The 19,571-nt window shown below is 37.5% G+C and overlaps 1 protein-coding gene across 1 annotated transcript; it reads right to left on the bottom strand.

The window, feature by feature from the left end:
- Positions 1-1,564: 1,564 nt before the first annotated feature.
- Positions 1,565-7,345, bottom strand: LOC121264915 (zinc finger CCCH domain-containing protein 6-like). Its single transcript, XM_041168284.1, has 4 exons — positions 6,972-7,345; positions 3,018-3,227; positions 2,748-2,872; positions 1,565-2,660 (listed from the first exon to the last, which is right to left on the bottom strand). Exons 1-4 carry the CDS (start codon positions 7,029-7,031, stop codon positions 1,715-1,717), a joined length of 1,341 nt encoding a protein of 446 aa, XP_041024218.1. The 5' UTR covers positions 7,032-7,345; the 3' UTR covers positions 1,565-1,714.
- Between the last annotated feature and the right edge of the window lie 12,226 nt (positions 7,346-19,571).

Genomic DNA, 19,571 nt, shown 5'->3' with positions numbered 1-19,571 from the left:
GAATCTAACGAGCAGGGTAGCTGCCAAAGTCGATCATAATACAATGTACAGGTCATTTAACTATTGTAAATAGAGAAAGAAAAATGATCGAAGACGGTTGAAATGACGATTTTTTATTAGAACACTGAACTATACAGGGTTTGATTGCTATTGTGGCTACAAAATATTGAGTTTACGAGGAAATAACATCATTGGCCATACCGTCATCTTCCTCCTCCCGCTCGGAATATTGGCCAGTTTATTCTGTATAACCTCTGGGCTGGCCCTCTGCGTCTGAAGCAAGTGACACACAGGGAACATCATCAGTCGGGCCCTCTACATCAGGCATTTTTGTAGATTTGGGGCAGTGCTAGACAGTGGTGGGTAGGTCTCAAACTCCCAGTAATTGCCAAGGCCCCAAGAATAGTTGTGGACGTCACCACATGGCACATGCTCAAGTTGCTATTTCAAGTTCACTACCCTGTTTTTATGCCTTCATTTGCAGTTGAACTTGGCCACCTCCTCAGACAATCAAGATTTAAAGCCTCATTTAATTTGCGCCTCTACCTCGACTAAGTTTGCTCCTAATTCATGAGCAACCTCCTCCAGGGCGGCTGCTTATAATTCCTTGTCAGAAGTGTCTTTCTTGAATTCGAGCTTGAAAAAAGAGGTTATCTAGCTAAGCCCAAGCAATTGCAAGCTCTGCTACTCGTGAAGTAGCGTCCTCTTATCTTTGAGCAGAGCAACATTCTTTTCGCAGAGCAACATTCTTTTCAACGGACTGCTTCTTTAGGTAGCTAGGCTTTGAACTTCTGTCTCCATCTTTGCAAGGCTTGCTCGGAGAGCATCTCCCTCATCCTAAGGTTGAAGATCAAGGTTGAAGATCGAGGACTAGGCCGCTACGGTCAAAATTATAAAAAGACTAGTATAAAGAGGAAACATTGTAAGAGTGTCAAATCCAAGTATTCACCTTAACCACTATGTCAAAGAGACATTTGGCCGGTCACGTTGAGTTGAGGTAGGGAGATGTCCTATTCTACTTAGGAAGTACTCTGCCGAGATAACCCGGAGAACATGCAATGGTAAAAGGGCTGAGCATCTATCTTGGAATAGTCTCCAAGGAATTTAATCCACCGCTTTTCAGCAAGCTAAAGCTCGGGTCCTCCCCAGAAACGGGGGGGTACAAAGGGTGTTGTTGGAAGGATTGGAGCTGTGGATTAATCTTGATCAGACTGCTGAGCGTTGGCACTCCAACGATGACATGTCATCATCTCTACCATACAACGATGGTGTAAATTATCCATCACGATCATTCGATTGCATAGTGCAGATTAATTGGCTTAGGCAAGTTGGCATGCCAATAAAAAGCTGGACAAAAAGCGTTGAAGACTCCTCTCCCGAAGTTCCAAGCTTTTATTTATGTCTTTGTTTATTTTTTAAGCTGAATGGAATATGCCCCTCACCTTATTTGTTCCTCTCTCTCCCCCCTACCCTTAACGATGAAATCACATCGTTTCTCTCGCATTGACTAATTATCCGCGTTAATTGTCACATCAAATCTCTCGCCAGAATTTAACTCTCTATGTTTCAAGCAACAAAGAGTAAAATTATAAAAATGTAAACAATTTGTTGATATAAGACAGACTAAGCCCAAAAGAGAACTAAAATATTGGGGGAGAGAGAGCTGCAATAAAGCCTTTCCATCTGGAGAAATGTACATTCAGGAGTAAAGACCTTAACTGCTGATCTCCCTATCCAGTTTCATTCTCTTCTCACTCTGCACCTCTGGCACCGACCGACTTCCCCGCTGCTGGAATGATGCATCATGCTGATATGAACAGTTGGCTCCATGCCGACATCCTCTTGAGCTATTGAAGTATATGCAAGGCTTCATGATTTTGGGCCTCGTATCTCTTGATTTGTGGTTATTTACCAACTCCTGATTAACTCCTGACTGGTGACCCTGACGGTTACCATATTGTGGAAGGGCCTCTTGCCTTTCTCCTCCATGTTGTTGAATCAAGCTCTTGTAATAGTTGATGTCCTTTGCAGGAGGAGCTCCAACAGAGGGTGGAGAGGAAACTGGTAGGACTGTGGGCGGAGGAAGTCGTGGATTTGGATGTCCTACTCCAACGCCATTTGGTTGAGGGTAGAACGGTCCACCTAATGGGGTAGCCGATGAGGGTGTTGAGGTTATAGTCCAATCAACGGGAACTGGATATTGCTCCAATGAAGCCACTGGAGGGGAACTTGGCTTGGGTACGTCCTGTGTGTTGGTGCCCGCTCCATAGTCTGTAACCAACTTCTCAATTATTTTTGGGTTGCTTAGAATTTTAACGAGCAATTCATGGTCAATCATGTTTCCCTGCTCATTGGTCTTCACGATTGCATTAAAGGCAGCAGATGCAGATGCTACAACATCAGGTTCAGCACCAACCACCATTGCAGCAGGTGCCTTCTGAACTGGAAGGTTCCCAACTGTGGGTAAACTGGTTTGGGACAGAGATGGAATTCCAGGAGCCAAAGGTAGTGGCTGTTTGCTTATAGAAACATGCACCGGTGCCATGCAATCAGGTGATGTCTCAACCGCCGCATCTTCATCTTCAATGGGAGTAAGGGGTATCATAAGGATTTGCTCATCATCGTAACTTGAGTCTCCTGCATCCACTGAAACAGAAGGGCTGTATAGAGCAAGAAAAACTTGTTAGTCCAAGGAAGAGTAAAAGCCAAGAGTAAAAAAGCCTTCCAAGGAAGGAGAAGCTTCATACTTCGGAGGAATGGCAGAGGCACGTGGATAAACAGCTTCAAGTACTCTCACCTCCCTCTGACTTTGAACCTCACTCTCTTCACTTTCTTCCCCAGCAACCACTTGCCAAGACAAATCCAGCACAATCTGTAGAAATTAAAAATAACAAAAGAAACTTTAGAAAAACAAAGCAATGAGCTCAAATGAAGCTTGCATAATGAACATTCAGCAGATTCAGTCTAGAAGTACAAGGAAAATGTTCAAAATATAAACTCCTCAAAGCCTGACTTACCCTAGGAGGAGATCTCCATTTAATTAGATCAATTTGTGACAGCTTAATCTGCAACTGGTTAGAAGGATGAGCTCCTTCAAAGCCAGGGGGCAGATTATCATCAGACCCTGATCCAGTTGAATGCAATGCCAATGATGTCTTTGCTTGGAGGTGATCTTGACCACCCAACCCAACTTGTGCAGGCGATTCCTCCAATAGGAACAGCCTAACCTGTTCAAAACATAGTACCATCACAAATAAGAAAGTATCATAAGATGCTTGATCTTCCTTAAATTTCACACAATAAACTCAAACTTTGGCACGCAAGGAAACTGTAGTTAAACAAATACTTTAATACAGAAAATTCAAAACCAACATTTTCTCTAACCTTTTTTCAATTTATATCTGACGAGAATTGCGAAGTCAAATCAATTTGTACAAGCAAAACAAAAAAAATAAGGACTAAGCAAAGGAGGGAAAAAATTTCAAAGCAAGTCTGTCTACCAGACACAGTTATGCGTAATATGAGTTCTATGTCCATTTGACCCTGTCTAACTATAAATAAATAAATAAAGATCACTCCCAGGACTATTGAATATCTCAATTCCATTACCTTTTTTTTTAAATAAGTACATATCTCAATTCCGTTACATTTCACCAAAAATGTAAAAGCAATTTAGAATGAGAGATTTTTTCGCAAAAGCTAATATAATATTGCAATTGCTATGGAATTAGCAGCTACGAGCTATTTGTTTTGGACTAAGGTTCAGATGAACTCTGCATGGCCATGAGGTATAATTCGAGACTGCCGCTTGACTAGATTTTACAAATCAGCCTGACCCCAAGCCCTACTGGGAACTGCAGGCAATCTTTCTACTCTCAAACTCTGAACAATTGCTTGGTAAAAAAATCTATTATATCCTTCATAGTTTCTGGAGGAGGTATTTTACAGCATCTAAACTTTCCTCACTTAAGTTTCAGTCTTGTGGCACCGGGAAACCAAAGAACCAAATAGTATTGTGGACAATTCCTCATATCCAGTCAAGATTAAAGATGCTTTGTCTGATCAAAAAGAGTAAAGATGCTTTGTGTGACAGGCACTCTGGAAAGTGACATTCATCTAAATGGCTAGCCAACCAGGACTTTAGGTTGCCTTTCAGTCCAGTTCTTTTGCAGTCCCTAGGTCATGTCTATGGAGCTTATCATAGTGAATTGAACCTCCCATGTTGGAAGCAGCTGAATTCTCGACCAAGACTTCCTTGCAAAAAGAAAGAAAAAGAACCTTTTAGAAGGAAAAATTAAAAAGCACTGCTAAGTTCCATCACTCCATGCTAGCGCATCAGCATGGAGGCTGCCCATAGAAGTAAGTCTCGCCATGAGACAATTAAATTAACCATCCGCAAATACAACTATCCAAGTGACCCAGGGAAAGCATTAGGCACATTTGTGCTGCAACCCCACACCCAAAAAAAATAGTCAATTCAAAGCTTCTTATCTTGTAAAGCCCAATTTCACCTAGTATGTACTTTATTCTTTTTCCCAATGTGGAACTAGGGTACTACAAATGCCTCACTTCATTTCCTAAATTCCTCATCATACTGTGCTCTAGTATGGCTCGTCTGGCCTTACAACTTATCTCTAATACCATGTAACAATCCGGAGAAAGCACTAGCCACATGTGCGCTATAAAGCGAAAAGGATTAGTAACTTTGAAGCTTACCTAAGATCACTTATAAACCGCAGCTTCACCTAGTTAGTAATGAAAGTGAGACTTGGCACCCATGACTACCTTTGTAACTTACCCACTCTTATGTAGGTTATTCATTTTCCCAATGTGGGATCCGATCGTTGCATCCCTAGTCTCGCCACCATCCCCACCCCCCAAAAAAAAAGAGGAAGAAAGGAAACAAATAGTTATAGCAGCAGTAGCACATTACTTTGATGCATGTCACCGAGAAAAGAAGTTGACAACCGGAGATGACTCTGTAAGATATACAGAAGAAGATCACTCGTGTCAAAGGCCAAATGAAAGCACCCCCCAAATAAAAAGCATCCTTAACACGAGTCTAGACATTTATAAAGTAGGCCATAAGGATGGTACAGCAACAAACATACAAAAAATATAAAGGTAACTAACACCTTAAGGAAAGCATGCAGAAATACAGATCCTTGGTTCACCTAATGGAATAACAATTATTGAAGGAGACCAGCTTACAGTTAAACGGAACTTCTCAAGAGCTGCAAATCAAGCAGTATGATACATTCTTCTAAACCTTTTTTTCTGTACTAACACTTTCCACAATGTTGCAATATGATGCGTATTTCATCTCTTATACTAAGCTTCTAATTCAAAGTCCGACTGGTTAAGATATAATTTCAATATAGCACAGAACCCTTCACATGCATGATTTAAAAATAAATTATTTTCAGTTAGCAATGTTAGGTTAAGGAAGCGTGTGCACATGCAAGACTATTCTATTCTACGGGCTCTTTATAATTCTTGTTTTGAAGTCCGCTTGTAACGATTCTTTAAAGTTTCTCTTTCTTCTTTTCTCTATCTTCTATTATAAAGAGTACACTGCAATCAAATGTATATCAAAAGGAATTTACACTTTAACCTCCCTTCCTTAGTTCACTAACTCTGAATCGCGCTTAATCTTTTAACGCAAACAAACCACCTTTCCATGGCAGTTCTTTTTTTTTTTTTTTTTAAAGCCCTACTAATTGACCCTGGAAGGAACCATAAAGTTCATATGCTTCAATTACTGCAACAAGGCCTTTCTTCCACAACACTGGGGGTCGTTTTCACAATATATCTTCTGCCATTAAGCTCTATCTAAAGTACTATTCACTGTGGAATAAGAGACTATCACATCACCCCCTTATCCCTCATTTTTTTCCACTTTTTTTTGTTGCCATAACTTGTCATAAATGTAACTCCTCTAGTTCTAACTTGATCCTGAAGCACTTCTGACTTGCATCTACTTGTTATTCTATTTCACTTTAATTTCATCCTATATGGTTACTTCTTCATTCAGCATGCTCATTGCAGTTTCAATATGTATGAAAAATTTTCCAACACCTACTATCGAAGGATGTAGTCTTTAGTGTTAATATAGATATAAATTGACAATTATCTTCTTTCCATATAGGATGTGGGCATAGCTTCACAGCATAACCCTGTATATTGTAAGACACTTTTATCCAGGTTTCACATACAAAATTCTTTTACTTAACAAGTTGCTTGTTAGTTGTTATGTGAAAAATTCAAGGCATTTATTCCAGAAAAGAGGTTCCTTATTTCGTTGATTCAACAACCAGCTTTCTCCATCTCCTTCCAGATATAAGTCATGTCAGATCTTTTCAGCTCTACCCCTTGTACCGATGTATTGCTTTCAACTTTCAAGTAGTTTACTCAAAATAGAACATTAAATTTGGTTGAATAAGAAAGTTTTTCCATAAGTCACGTAAAAATGGAAAGTAATGTAATTTCTTTTCAGCATTTGGTGTTAAAATATATGTTCTCATATCATTTAACACAGATTTCCTGCCAACTGCTGCATGGTTTCACAAAGTTCCCTTCTCTGTTTTTTTTTTTTTTTTTTTTCCTTTATCAGTTTTGACATTTGAGAGTAGTGCTTTGCTTCAAATGCACAATTGATAATAGAGTTATGTAACATCTCATTTAGATAAAATGAACGTTAAAATTGTTTTCTTCAGATGCCAATTAAAAGTTACCAAGAACTCTAGAAAAGATTCCTTCAGAGAACATTGACAGTGAACCAAACATCGCAAAGAATGAAGAACAAGTTCCTTTAACAGAAACATTAAAGGAGTGAGATCAAAAGATTCCAATAAAATTCACACACGTTAGAGTCAAACAAAGGAATGTTGGATGTAATCGATTTGAAATTGAATCACACAAAGATTAGGTAATCGGGTTTTCAACTCGGTTATCTAAAATGCAATTTTTACCTGACAAAGATTTACATCTGAAGCCCAAGAAACCCTTTTCGATTTGTGCAATCCCCGCATAGTTTACAGAAGAACCAAAATTTTCCCCAACTTCTTTTCCCAGCTCCGATGTCAGATATATTTTATGATAGGTTACAATTCGGGTTCGATCACAGAGCTTAGAGTTTAAAAAAACCCCCTGCTCTCGGATTCGAAACCCTGGCCTACTGTGTCAAAGACCTTATATAATTTAGCACTTTCTGAGGATTCTAGTTGTACGAAATTCACACCATCGAATGGCAGACGCACAGTGACGGATCGAAATCTTCTACTGCCATATAATTCTCAAGCCTAACAAAGAAGTCCATAGAAACCCTAGCTTTTATTTTCTTCTTTTTTGTACATTTTCCGTATTTTACTTGTTTATATTTGTTTTTTGTTCTCTGTTCACGTATCTGCTGTCACACGCGCATCTGAAGTGCTTGACTTTTGAGATGTGTGGTAGTGAGGATTAGTTGTGGATCACGCGCTACAAATAAAAGGTGGGGTTGATTTGTAAGCTTAGCTTTTTTGAGTAAAACGACGATCACAGGACCGTCGCTGACGAAGGGTGTACTGGTGTAGCTAAGGTCCGGTGGCGGTCAATGCTCAACAGCCACAAGGACGTATGTGGCAGCCTCTTTTCGCCACGTGTCTCATATGTTTTCCCATTTTTTTTTGGGTCAATTGATAAATAAGTATTAAATTTTTATCTTAATTTATTTTAATTCATCTCATTTTATTATTATAATTTTTTTAAATTATCATATAAAATATAATAAATAATTCAACTTTTTCAAATCTTAAAATGACTTTCTTAAATTTTTACACAAAATATAATAAATAATTTAAATTTTATTCTGCTATTCACAAACTATCTCAATTCATCTCAATTCATATCTGAATCCAAACTACTCTAAGTATACTATATACCTAGAAAATTTCAAAACAAGAAGAATCAACGTAATAATTTTTAAAGATATTATAACATAGAATAATGTCACATCATAAAAATGATGAAAAAATAAATGATAAAGAAATTTTTTTTTACAACATACTTCATCATAATTCATGGGCAGAATCCAAATATAAAATATTTAAGATTGGATTCCTTGCATTAGTTTAGGGTAAGGTAACTTTTAAAAAGATTTAAAAAAAAAAAAAAAAACCAGAGAGGGAAATAAGAAATATAGATGGAACCTGCCTACTAAAGAGACATTCTCGAGGAAGTTCGAAGAATTGGATCGCATCAAACTTCACTCCTTTTTTTTTCTTTTTATTTTTAAGAAAAAATGTTATTTGTTATTTTATTTTTAATTATCATACTCTCAATATTTATTGACGTGACATCAAATGATTGGTAGACAAATAAAGCATAATAAATAATTATTTAATTATTTAATATATCACATCATGAAATAATGAAAATATGATAAATAACATTACCCAATCATTGCACCATTGTCCAAAACATTAACAATTATTTCAATCCCAACTTGATTAGGTTAATTAAAATATAAACATTTTAGAGTCCTTGTTAAGGGATTCACTACTGAAAATTAGTTTTGAATTTTACCACCTCAAACAATTAAACTACAAGTTATTTTTAATAAAAAATTATTCATAACTACTTTACAACTCTACATAAAATTAAGTGCAATTTTGTAATATTGAAATTTATTTTTAATAGAGTGGCATGATTGTATTGGTTTATTGAAAATGAGTTGTAAAATAGTTGTAAAAAAATTAGATCATTGCCCATTTTTAAAAGATGATATCCAAACTATCAATTTGTAACTTAACCCAATTTAAACATAAGTTACAATTATCACCATTTAAGATTCAATAGTTAAAGTTGTGTAATGTTATTTTTTATCAATCTAATTCCCTTAAATTACTCTTTAAGAGTAGAGCAAGGGAATTTCAATACACGAAATGTTGCACTTGCTAAAACATGTATCTTTCATCTTCATTATCATTTGTTTTCTTTTAAGTTTAAAATTTCCCAACAATTGCCCCATATAATGGTAGTTTCTTGAGTTTGGAATCTTTCTTTTTCTAACCAAGCAAGCATAATATTAATAGAGTAAAATGTTCATATTACATAGTTAGAATGTGGATCATTTTCTCTATTTATCAAGAGAATACATTTAGGAAGAGTAGCTAAGGGTGTACAACCAATAATAGGATTGGTCACAGCCCATTGCGCAATTGTATGCGTGCATTAGTTTTGTTATTGGTGAATTTTTCAAACTTTTCAATGATCAAAGGGTTTCAATCCGAGATGAACATCCTCAATGATCGATGAAATTTGCCAATCTATTGTGCGCCAACATGTTCAATGGCTATTTTGACCAAAAGAGCATCTCCTTTTATTAGCTTCACCTATGTCTGGTTTGGTTGATTCAAGTTTTGATGTCCAAGCTTCTAGAATTTTCCCTTGAATTGTGGCAAACAACTATTGTAATCATGAAAGTGTCCCTAACAGGTATATCAAAGCTTAAACTATAAAAGTTGATAGGGGGAGGAGTCCATTTATGAGGATACATATGGTGAAGTTTCTTTCCCCATGCTTGTATACATTATCTATAGAACTTTACAAGGAGAAGACTAATTTTCCAAATTTTAGGCTTGATTTGGTCATGGATAATTATGTTGCGAAGTTGCCATATGATGTCTATAATGAGAACAACAAGGAGCAGAAAATTATTAGTTTCATCCCCTGATAGACGTAATTGAGATTATGGGTTTATAATCATTTGTACTCAGTATATAATGGAATATGGAAATGCTGAGATGTTCAATGGCCAATTACTTTGACACCAGATGATGCATGTAAAGGGACAAACCAAAAATCAATGAGCCAAAGTTTCATATTCTTTGTTACAAATGGGACAGATCATGCCTTCAAGATGAGGTGAGGGGATTACACTATTCAATTGGAAGCGAGTTGACAAAAGGTGCCATAAAATTTTCCGAAGAAGTAATCTGTGGCGATCATGGATCTTTAGTTTTCAAAGTTGTTTCCATGAGGAACTTGGGTAGTTTGAAAGGGATGTGTAAGAGGATGAGGATTCAAGATTGTAGGTGGATTTAACCGAGTACTTTCCAAATTAATGTCTACACCATTACATCTTGCCTAGTTGGGTTATGTGAGGAGGGGTTAAGACTTTGAATGTGTAATAGAGCTCATTCTAGCTTCTGGATATTGTCTTGAATTTTATCAAAGTGAGCTCTATTCCATTATTTCAAGAACTCTTTAGTTACCTTAAGCTTTTGACAGAGGACAAATGTTGGGTTACCATTAACAACAATCGAATGTAATCTGAAGCTAAGGATGAAAGGTGGTGGAGATTGGCATCCAGAAAAAGGAGTCTCCATTACTAGTTGTCACCACCACGATCCAGTTGTTTCTTAATAAGAGTGTAACCTCACCTTTTGTTAGTCCACGTGTATGAGGGACCAATGAAATCAATGTCAACTAAGCCATGTTTATATATAAGGGTGCCTAATCCACCTGCTAAACAAGAGGTTACAGAGCGATCTCCAAATTTTTCTTATTGATTTAGGATGAAATTGAAGTTCCCAACACAAAGCCATGCACCAGGATAGGCTTTGTGAATTGTTTCCAAGTGTTGCCATAAATTTTCTTTTTGATGCCATGGGGCTAGAACGTGAACAAAAGTGATAAGCAATGAGTTATATGAAATATCTGAGTACACCAAAATAGACAGAGAGTTCATATTAATATGCACAGGTTTGACGTCAATACCAAGATGTCATACATACAAAAGTCCACCCTTTAACAATATGGGGAATATGTACATAGTGATGAAAACCTAGCTTTATCCTGCAACATGGATTCCGACAAAAAAATAAAATTAGGATAATGATTCTTGAGATTTTTCCTAAGGCTTCTAAGTGCCTAGGGTTGAGCAAGGCCTCAAAAATTCCATATTATGATCCTCATTTGGTTGGTGGAGGTGGAATGCAGCTCTTCTCCTCTTCTACTTCTTTTGATGCTTCTTATGGGTTGGATTGCTCAGTCCTCAGGCACCCTTTTCTTGTCTTGCTAAGGTTTCTCAAGTGAAAGTCTAGTAGAATTAAGTGTGTCTTCCTCAGGGGGGTTCTTGATTGATGAGGTTTTTAGTAGAAATATTTGTAGTGGAAATCGTTCTCACGCTTGTAAGTTGCACATTTGAAGGAGACGAGGCTAGGTTTTTCTAGGGTTCCAAGTCTTCTGGGTTGGTGGGAGAAAGTTGTCTTTTGGAAGCTTTGTTGTACATGCTTGAAAAAGGTGATTTGGGAGGTTTGAATAGTTTTGGTTAGGGTGGAAGATTTCCATGAGTCCATGAGCGGATTGGGTTGAAATAGAAAGCTCATCGGCTTTATTAGGAGTCTGAACACTTGATTTCAAGGGCAAGAAAATTGGTGGGCTTGGATGGAGTTGAGTTAGGTTTGGTGGTTTTGAGATGTCTATGATGGTGATAACAACTTATTTGTAGATGGGCCTTACTTTTGTGGTACCCCTTGAAACAATGTTGGCTTTGCTTGGGCCTGGATGGTTTCAGGTTGTAATGGGACAAAAATACTTTTTGTTGGGAGAGTGATCTTGAGAGAGTGCCATATCAATGATTTTTTATGAGACTGCAAGGGTTTTATTATGGCTTTGGTACCTTCTTGGCATCTAGATAGCATGGTGAGTCGAGTTGAGTTGAGGGAGTTGGTTACGTTGAAGTGTTTCATTTTAGATAAGTAGATATTTACTGGGGATGAAAGGATTTATTGTAGGAGTTGAAGTGTTGGACTTTAGAAGGTAGATGGGCACCAAAGACTGCAGGGTAATGGTTCCGGATCATTAAGTCCTTGCCACATGGACAATTGAACTTAGTAGAAGGCTCGGTAATATAGATTAGATTGAAAGAGTAAGTTGGAATTGTAACATGAACAATGTTTTGTGGAATAGCACCTTGGAGGAAATTGCCATGGTTGTATGGAGATGTAGGCTTTGGGTTGATAGTGGCAAGTTGGCTGGGTTCAAAACTTTTGCAAAAGTCCAATACCTTTTTCTTTCCTTTCCTTAGGAGGTGTGGTCCTGATTGTTGGGGTCTTAAGAAGTAGAGCCAATTATCTTGCCACTTGTATTTTGAATGCGATGAAGAGCTAGAGGGACCTCGATCATACCTCTTGGGGTGAACGTTGTATGCACGTAGCTAAGGGCCGTATGGGAGAGTAGAATGAATGAACTTGAGGTAGATACAAAATAGTTGGGAGTGACAAAGTCTACCACATGCATAGCAGTAGCCAGATAACCTCTCATATTTGAATGATATCCAGGTATGCTCATTGGGTGGTCTAGATAAGAGGAAGCTCGATTTCAGAGGTTGTGAGATATTGATGCCCAGACATATTCAAATGAATCTTCTCCATGCTATAACAAAAATGGAGTCTTGTATACTTCAAGTAAATCTCCAATCACCCTATCATTTTTTTAGCATTATCTGAAGTCATTAGCTCTAAGGGAGACAATTTGTTTGGATGTAGAATACAGTGTGGTTGAGCTTGGTCTCTTAAAGTGTACAACCAGGCAGCCATGATTTTAAGATCATCAAATATCCTTTAAACTTCCATGGCACATGGTTCAGAATGCGATTTTTTCCGTGAATTGATTGGAAGGTGAAGAGGAGTAAATTGATCTCCAAGTCCTTAATAAGGAAAGTAGGGATGAAGTGCCATACAACTTTGATGCTAGCTAGCATAGCAAAGCAGTTAATAGGCCTAGTTGCCACCAATCTACCCACTAAAGCAAGATTAAACGTTCTTTTGGCAGCTTCTTTAGCTGGTTCTAGTTGTTTTATAGGGAGAGACTAGAGAGAGAGTGGATAACTTCCTTTGTATTAAAACTAAGCTTGAGTTTGGATCTTACTTCTTGTACTGATCATCTCATATCTTGAGCAAGCTAACAACATCTCTTTGGCTATTTGAAGACTTTGAATATTAAAAGCTAGTTCTCTTTCAAAGCTTTCTCTTGGGCAATTGAATTTTGAGTTAATACAACCAAGATTCTTCTATTGAAGGAGCAGTCTTTCATTCTAACCAAATTGAGGCTTCCCACTAAGGAAGTAGGAGTGCCCTTTACCAATTAAGTGGAAACTTCCTTTGCCATGCAAGTTGGAGTCTCCTATGCCAGGTAGATAGAAACCCCATTACTGAGTCAATGGGAACTCCCTAGTTGAGCAAGTTGCAGTTTCCTCACTTAAGCCAATAGAATTCTTTATTGCTAAGTAAGTTTTGGTCGATCTGCCACCACTCAACCATAGTTTCCTTGTGGCTCCTACTAATCCCTCATCTAGTAACTTGCAACAAACATCTCAAAGACAAGGGATTTCAGGATCTTTTAAGCCTCATGTTATTTTTCGGGATCCATCTATGGCTCTTTCTAGTGTCATCCTGAAGAACTTTATGCAAGAAAGTGGGAGTGATTAGCCTTGCTTGAGAGTCAATTTCAGCAAAATATTAGTGCCTTGTTCATGAGTCAATCTGAGCAAGGTTTCAATACCTTTTTTAGGATCAACCTGAGCTAGATCATAATGCCTTGCTCAGTATCGGTTCAAGCAAGGTTACTTGATTATCAAGGCATGCAAGGTCCAATGCCATGTAGAGGTTTAGTCCGAACAAGGTCTCAGTGCCTTGCTCAGGATTCAATGAGAGCAAGGTCTTAGTGTCTTGTTGCGGCTTAAGCAAAGAAAGATCTTAATGCCTTCGCCGAGATTCAATTCGAGCAAGATATTAGTGCCTTGATCGGTTATCAAGTCACATAATGTTAGGATTCAGTTTGAGCAAGGTCTTAATTTCTTGTCTTGGATCAATCCGAGCAAGATCTTGATGCCTTCTCTTGGATCAATCCAAGCAACTTTTTAATGCCTTATTCAGGCTTAGTCTGAGCTAGGTCTTAGTATGTTATATGGTTATCAGTCCAAGCAAGGTCTTAGGGCCTTGATCAATCATCAATTCGAGCAAGATCTTAATGCCTTGCTTAAGAGTCAATCCAAGAAAATTTGTCGTACCTTTCTTGGGATCGGTCGAAATAAGGTCTTAGATCCTTGTCAGAGATTAGCCCGTGCAAGGGTTTAGTGCCTTGCTTAGGACCAGTCCGAGCAAGGTCTTAGTGCCTTGCTCAAGAGCTTGTCCAAGTGTGATCTTTGTGTCTTGCTCGAGAGTCAATATGAGCATAGTTATAGTGGCACCTTAGAAAGATGAGGAACTACACATTCACTTTAACTAAATATGCACTCTTATCATGAATAAAATGGCTAATGAGCCAGTACATTGACTACTCATATTTGATAATATTTCTTTAAATGTTCTAGTTTGATAATACAAGACCCTTGAGATCTCCACCATTAGCTCTCCATTCACTAATCTCACATCTAAATCTCAATTGTAAGCATTTCTCTTGCATATTTTAACGCTAAATTGTAGCATTTCCAAGAGGCAAGGTAATCGCTCTTGACTTCACCAACTCTATTCTCAATTGGCAACTTTAACATCAAGTGGTATCGTAAGGTACCCAACTAATTAACACACAATTCTTACATGAATAAATTATACTAAGTTCACAACATAATTGATTGTCCGATAAGCCACTCCCTTAAAAACATAGAGACTTTCTACTCATCATTTCTACACCACACAACACCACATGATTTTTTATTTATTTTTTTATTTTTGCTAAACTAAATAAATTCTTCTACTCATCATCCATACATCACACATTTGGTAAGGAAAAAATAAAAATAAAATAAAAAATAATGCATAGCGTGTTGTGTAGGGATCGTGAATAGAACTTCTAAAAAACACAAGGCCAATCAACTTCCTTCTTTATATTTCCCATCATTTAACTGATCAAGTGTCCATAACAGAAACAATTGGTAACTTCCCATAACAGATGTTAGTGGGCCATAACCTTTAGCCCAATCTACTTTGGCTTAATAACTGATAACATTTTAAATAACATAAGTATATAAATGGAAAACACACTTTGATACAAAAAATAAGTGCACTACATAACTACAAGATGTAGATGAGAAATGATATTTGTAGTTATAAAGTACGCAACCGCCGCACATTCCTTTTGAAAAAAAAATGAGTAAATATAAGATCTACATAAAAAAATTAATTTTTTAATGATAAACCCTACTTTTTTTCAAAAAGAGTACGCGACATTTACACAACCCATGATTATATCCAGCAATACTCTATTTGGTAGGATCTATAAGCAATGAAATGAACACGACATAGCTCTTATGAGTTTTAATACAAATTTAACAATATATATAGCACTCCCAATTTCACCATCATAATCACGAGTCTTAGAATTTAAATTCTGGGTCACATTACCATCCATCCACCTTTAGTGAATTTCATAGTTATAGCATCTATCTTTCTAAAAAAAATTTCTTGTCGTGCACAAACTAACAATAATGAGAACTTGTACAAAGTTCGTAATCCTACCATCAATATAATTTATTTTCCTTGCCATTATGTACCCTTTATGCTCATGATTTTGATGTTATTTAATTATCATATTAGCCATGAAGCAACCAGCCAAAATGTCTAATATTTCTACCCTTAAACCCATTGCTACACACAACATGACAACCACAATAGCCAAAGTAAGAAAGAGATGCCACATACGTGCATTCTAAATCTAAACTAAAGCTTCATCCATTAATGCAAAGAACACACCACACTTTTTCCTTACTGTACAAAGTTCCTATAGCCAATACATTTTAAAGTGGGTCAAAAGCATTTAATATGTGGATGTAGTAAAAGGGGTCTTATTGTGAAGAGCTACATGTGGGTCACTTGAACAAAAATTATCCAAGTCCTTTGGAGCATATCCACAAATAGGTAGAATACATGTTTTGTATACCTAGATCTAATGGAATTATCCAAAACCATGAACTACATAGCCCCGAAGAGAAATTCAAAACAAAACGACCATCCAAACTTCCAAGTATAATCACCAAAGAAATCTGAATGGACATAGAAAGATTCTTCTCTAGGCTTCTCTGAGGAGAAAGCGCGGGTGGAGTGCGAGTCTTAGATTGCTCGTTAAGTAAGAAAAAGGATAGATCCTCTGAGTCTGCTTGCAAACCTGGGGTGGAAGTAATTGAGGATTTAAAGGAAATATGGGATAAACTAAGGCTTACAAAATAAGATAATGGTGTTATCAAATTGGGAACAGAGCACATGGGGAAGGTTCTGGAAGAGGGGGGAAGAAGTCTGGTAGGGAAACTGCATTCTGAAAGGAAGATTAGTAACGATGTAATTCAATCAACAATGGCAAATATATGGCGAGTGGGAGGATCATTTGCTTTTCATGAGATCAATCCGAATTTATTTGTGGTAACCTTTGAAAACTAGAGGGATAAAGGTATAGTTCTGGAAGGTATGTCATGATTATTTGATAACCACCTTCTAGTTCTTAAACCTTTCGAAGGTTTTACATCTCCTCATATGATGCAATTTGATAGAGAGGAGTCATGGGTTCAATTGAATAACCTTCCTCTAGCATGTATGACATGCCATATTGGGTTCCAAATAGGAGCAACAATAGGGGTGGTTAGAGAAGTGGATGTGAGTGAGAATGGAATTGGATGGGGTAAATTTCTGAGGGTAAAAATTGAGATAGACTTGCAGAAAATGGTGACTAGAGGAAGAATGTCAAATATAATGGGAAATAGAATATGGATCCCATTGAAATATGAAAAGCTACCAAAACTGTGCTTCAAATGTGGGATGATTATCCATGGAGAGAAAAGGATACAATGGCTTGGAAGAGAACTCAATACATGGGAATGAAAGACTTAGAAAGCAGATGGTTGACACTTGTTCCACTCTTTGATACTGCTACACCCTTTATCTCATTCCTTCTCTCAACATAATTAATCAAAGAACTAAGTACTTCTGCACACAGGATAAATAGGTAAGGGGAGATGGGGTCTCCCCTTGTCTTATCCCTCTAGTTGGCTTAATAACAACTCCAAATTGCCTATTAGCCAAGATTGAATATGTTACTGAAGTGACACACTACATTATTAAATTTATCCACCTGTCAACAAAGCCTAGCCTTCTCATCATATTCTCCAAGTAAGCCCACTCAATTTTGTCATATGCTTTAGCCATATCCAACTTCAATGACATGCTTCCAACCCTCCCCCTTTGTCTTGTCTTCATTGTGTGCAAAGTCTCATAAGCTATCGTCACATTGTCAGTTATTAGCCTTCTAGGTATGAAGGCACTTTGGTTGCTGGAGGTAATTTCTAGGAGCAGTCTCTTCAATCTATTAGCTAGGACCTTTGAAGCCAGCTTATACATTACATTGCATAAGCTGATGGGTCCAAACTCATTAGCTCCAGATGGATTCTTCACTTTTGGGATAAGGGCAATATAAGTATAGTTTGTGCCATTTTCTAACCCACCTTGCCCATTTAGGAAACTTACTAAAGCTTTACAAATCTCCTCTCCTACAATATTCCAATAGGTTTTGTAGAAACAAGCCCCATAGCCATTAGAACCTAGGGACTTCAAGCGGTCATTTGTTTCAATGCTTCCTCTATTTCCGTTTTTGTAAACTCCTTTTGAAGATCTTCATTCATAGCTCTTGTAACTCTCGGTTCAATATTTCCTAGATACTCTTCTATTGCTTCCATTGTAGGGCATGAGGAACAAAATAGATTCTGAAAATAACTGCAAAAGACCTTCTCTATCTCTTCTTGGTCAGTCACTACCCTTCCCTGGTCATCTTTAATTTCTTTCACCCAATTCTTTCTTCTTCTTTGACTAGCACACAAGTGAAAAAACTTGGTGTTTTTACCAGCCATCTAGTACCCGTTCCTCTTTGCTTTCTGCTTCCACTTCATATCTTCTTGCTTTAGCAACACTTCCAGCTCTCTTTGTAAGATTTTAACTAACTCAGCATTATGAGGGCCTTCATTATCTTGTTAATCTCTTAATCTTTCTGTTTTTTCCTTTACTTGTTGCTCTACATTTTTTCCTTTTTTATGACTCCAATTGAGTAATTCTTTTTTGCAGCTTCTCAGTTTCTCCTGCACATGTCCTAACAAGTTCTATTCTACTGCACTTCTAGCCCACACATCTTCTATAGTAGCTCCACCTTCCTCATCCATAACCCATTTTACTTCAAACTTGAACACCCTCATTCTCTTCATTCTCACAAAGTTGTTCTTCTCCATGCTTAGTAAAAGTGCCTTATGATCAGATTGTCATGCAGTTAAAATTTATACCATTCGATCTTTGAAGAGTTCTGACCATTTGCAGTTGGCAACTGCCTTGTCCAATCTCTCTTTGGTAAAAGTATGGTCTGCATGTCTATTACTCCAAGTAAACTTCCACCCCTTCCACCCCAAATCATAGACACTGTTAGTTTCCAAGGCCTGTCAAAAATCTCTCATTTGAGTTTCTGGGTTTGTCACCAACCTTTTCCCCTTGACATAACATTTCATTAAAATCACCAATTACACACCAGGGCATTTCCTTTGTTGGTTTTAACAATGACAACAACTTCCAAGTTTCTCTTCTTTTGTATGTCTTTGGACGGCCATAAAAACCAGTTGATAACCACCTCTTCTCCTTACCAATGTATGCACTGATGTGATGCTAAGAAAAATTAACTATCTCAACCTCTACATCTCTACTCCATAATAACACCAATCCCCCCTTCTACCCACATGTTCTACAACAAAGCAACCCTCTCGTTCTATCCTCCTTTTTATACTTTCAAATTCGTTAGCTACCATTTTAGTCTCCAAAAGAAAAACAACATTGGGTCTCTTCTCCTTCACCTTATGGTGAAGGTCTTGAACTTTCAGGGGGTTTCCAAGCCCCCAGTAGTTCCAGCTTAATATTTTCATAATGGTTGGCGAGGCTGAATGGTAGCCTCTGCCAATCTCAAAGAACTTGTCACTTCCATCTAATCCTCATTCTTTTTTCCTTTTTTTTTTTTTTACTAACCCCTTATCAATATCAACATATTCATTAGTGATTAAGGTACGTTTGCATCCAATGGTAGCTCTGACAATATTACAATTACCTGCAAATCTAGCTCTCATCTTCCATCTTTCCCTTGACATCATTTTCTTGTCATCAATTGAAGGTAGGATCTGGCCCTTGACATTATCAATGTCAACATAGTCATTACTCTGCTGTTCTAGAAAGGACATAGGATCTGACTCGTTACTCTAGTCTTCTGTCCTCTGATTGGTATGTGCACTTAGACCACCCTCCTAAACTCTTTCACCACTTTTTTTCAAATACTTCATTAGCACAGTCATTATCCACATATTTTCCCATCTTCTCAGGTTCCAACTGACCTCCCTTAGATCTTGGTGTTCTAAAGACCACCAAACCATCCTCCTTCTGCTCGCCCCCACCTAACCTGAACTACAATTTACTGTCAAGCTCCCTCCCTTCTCCATTTCTTCCTCTCAGCCCCCCATCCCTCATCTTCTACATTTTCTCTACTCTTATTGTTTTGTCTTTCTAAACTTTTTCTCC

This window comes from Juglans microcarpa x Juglans regia, chromosome 5D (assembly GCF_004785595.1).
Source record: "Juglans microcarpa x Juglans regia isolate MS1-56 chromosome 5D, Jm3101_v1.0, whole genome shotgun sequence".
Classification (NCBI taxonomy): domain Eukaryota; kingdom Viridiplantae; phylum Streptophyta; class Magnoliopsida; order Fagales; family Juglandaceae; genus Juglans; species Juglans microcarpa x Juglans regia.
Note: the sequence above shows the minus strand (reverse complement) of the source record. Positions and strands in the feature narration are given on the sequence as shown.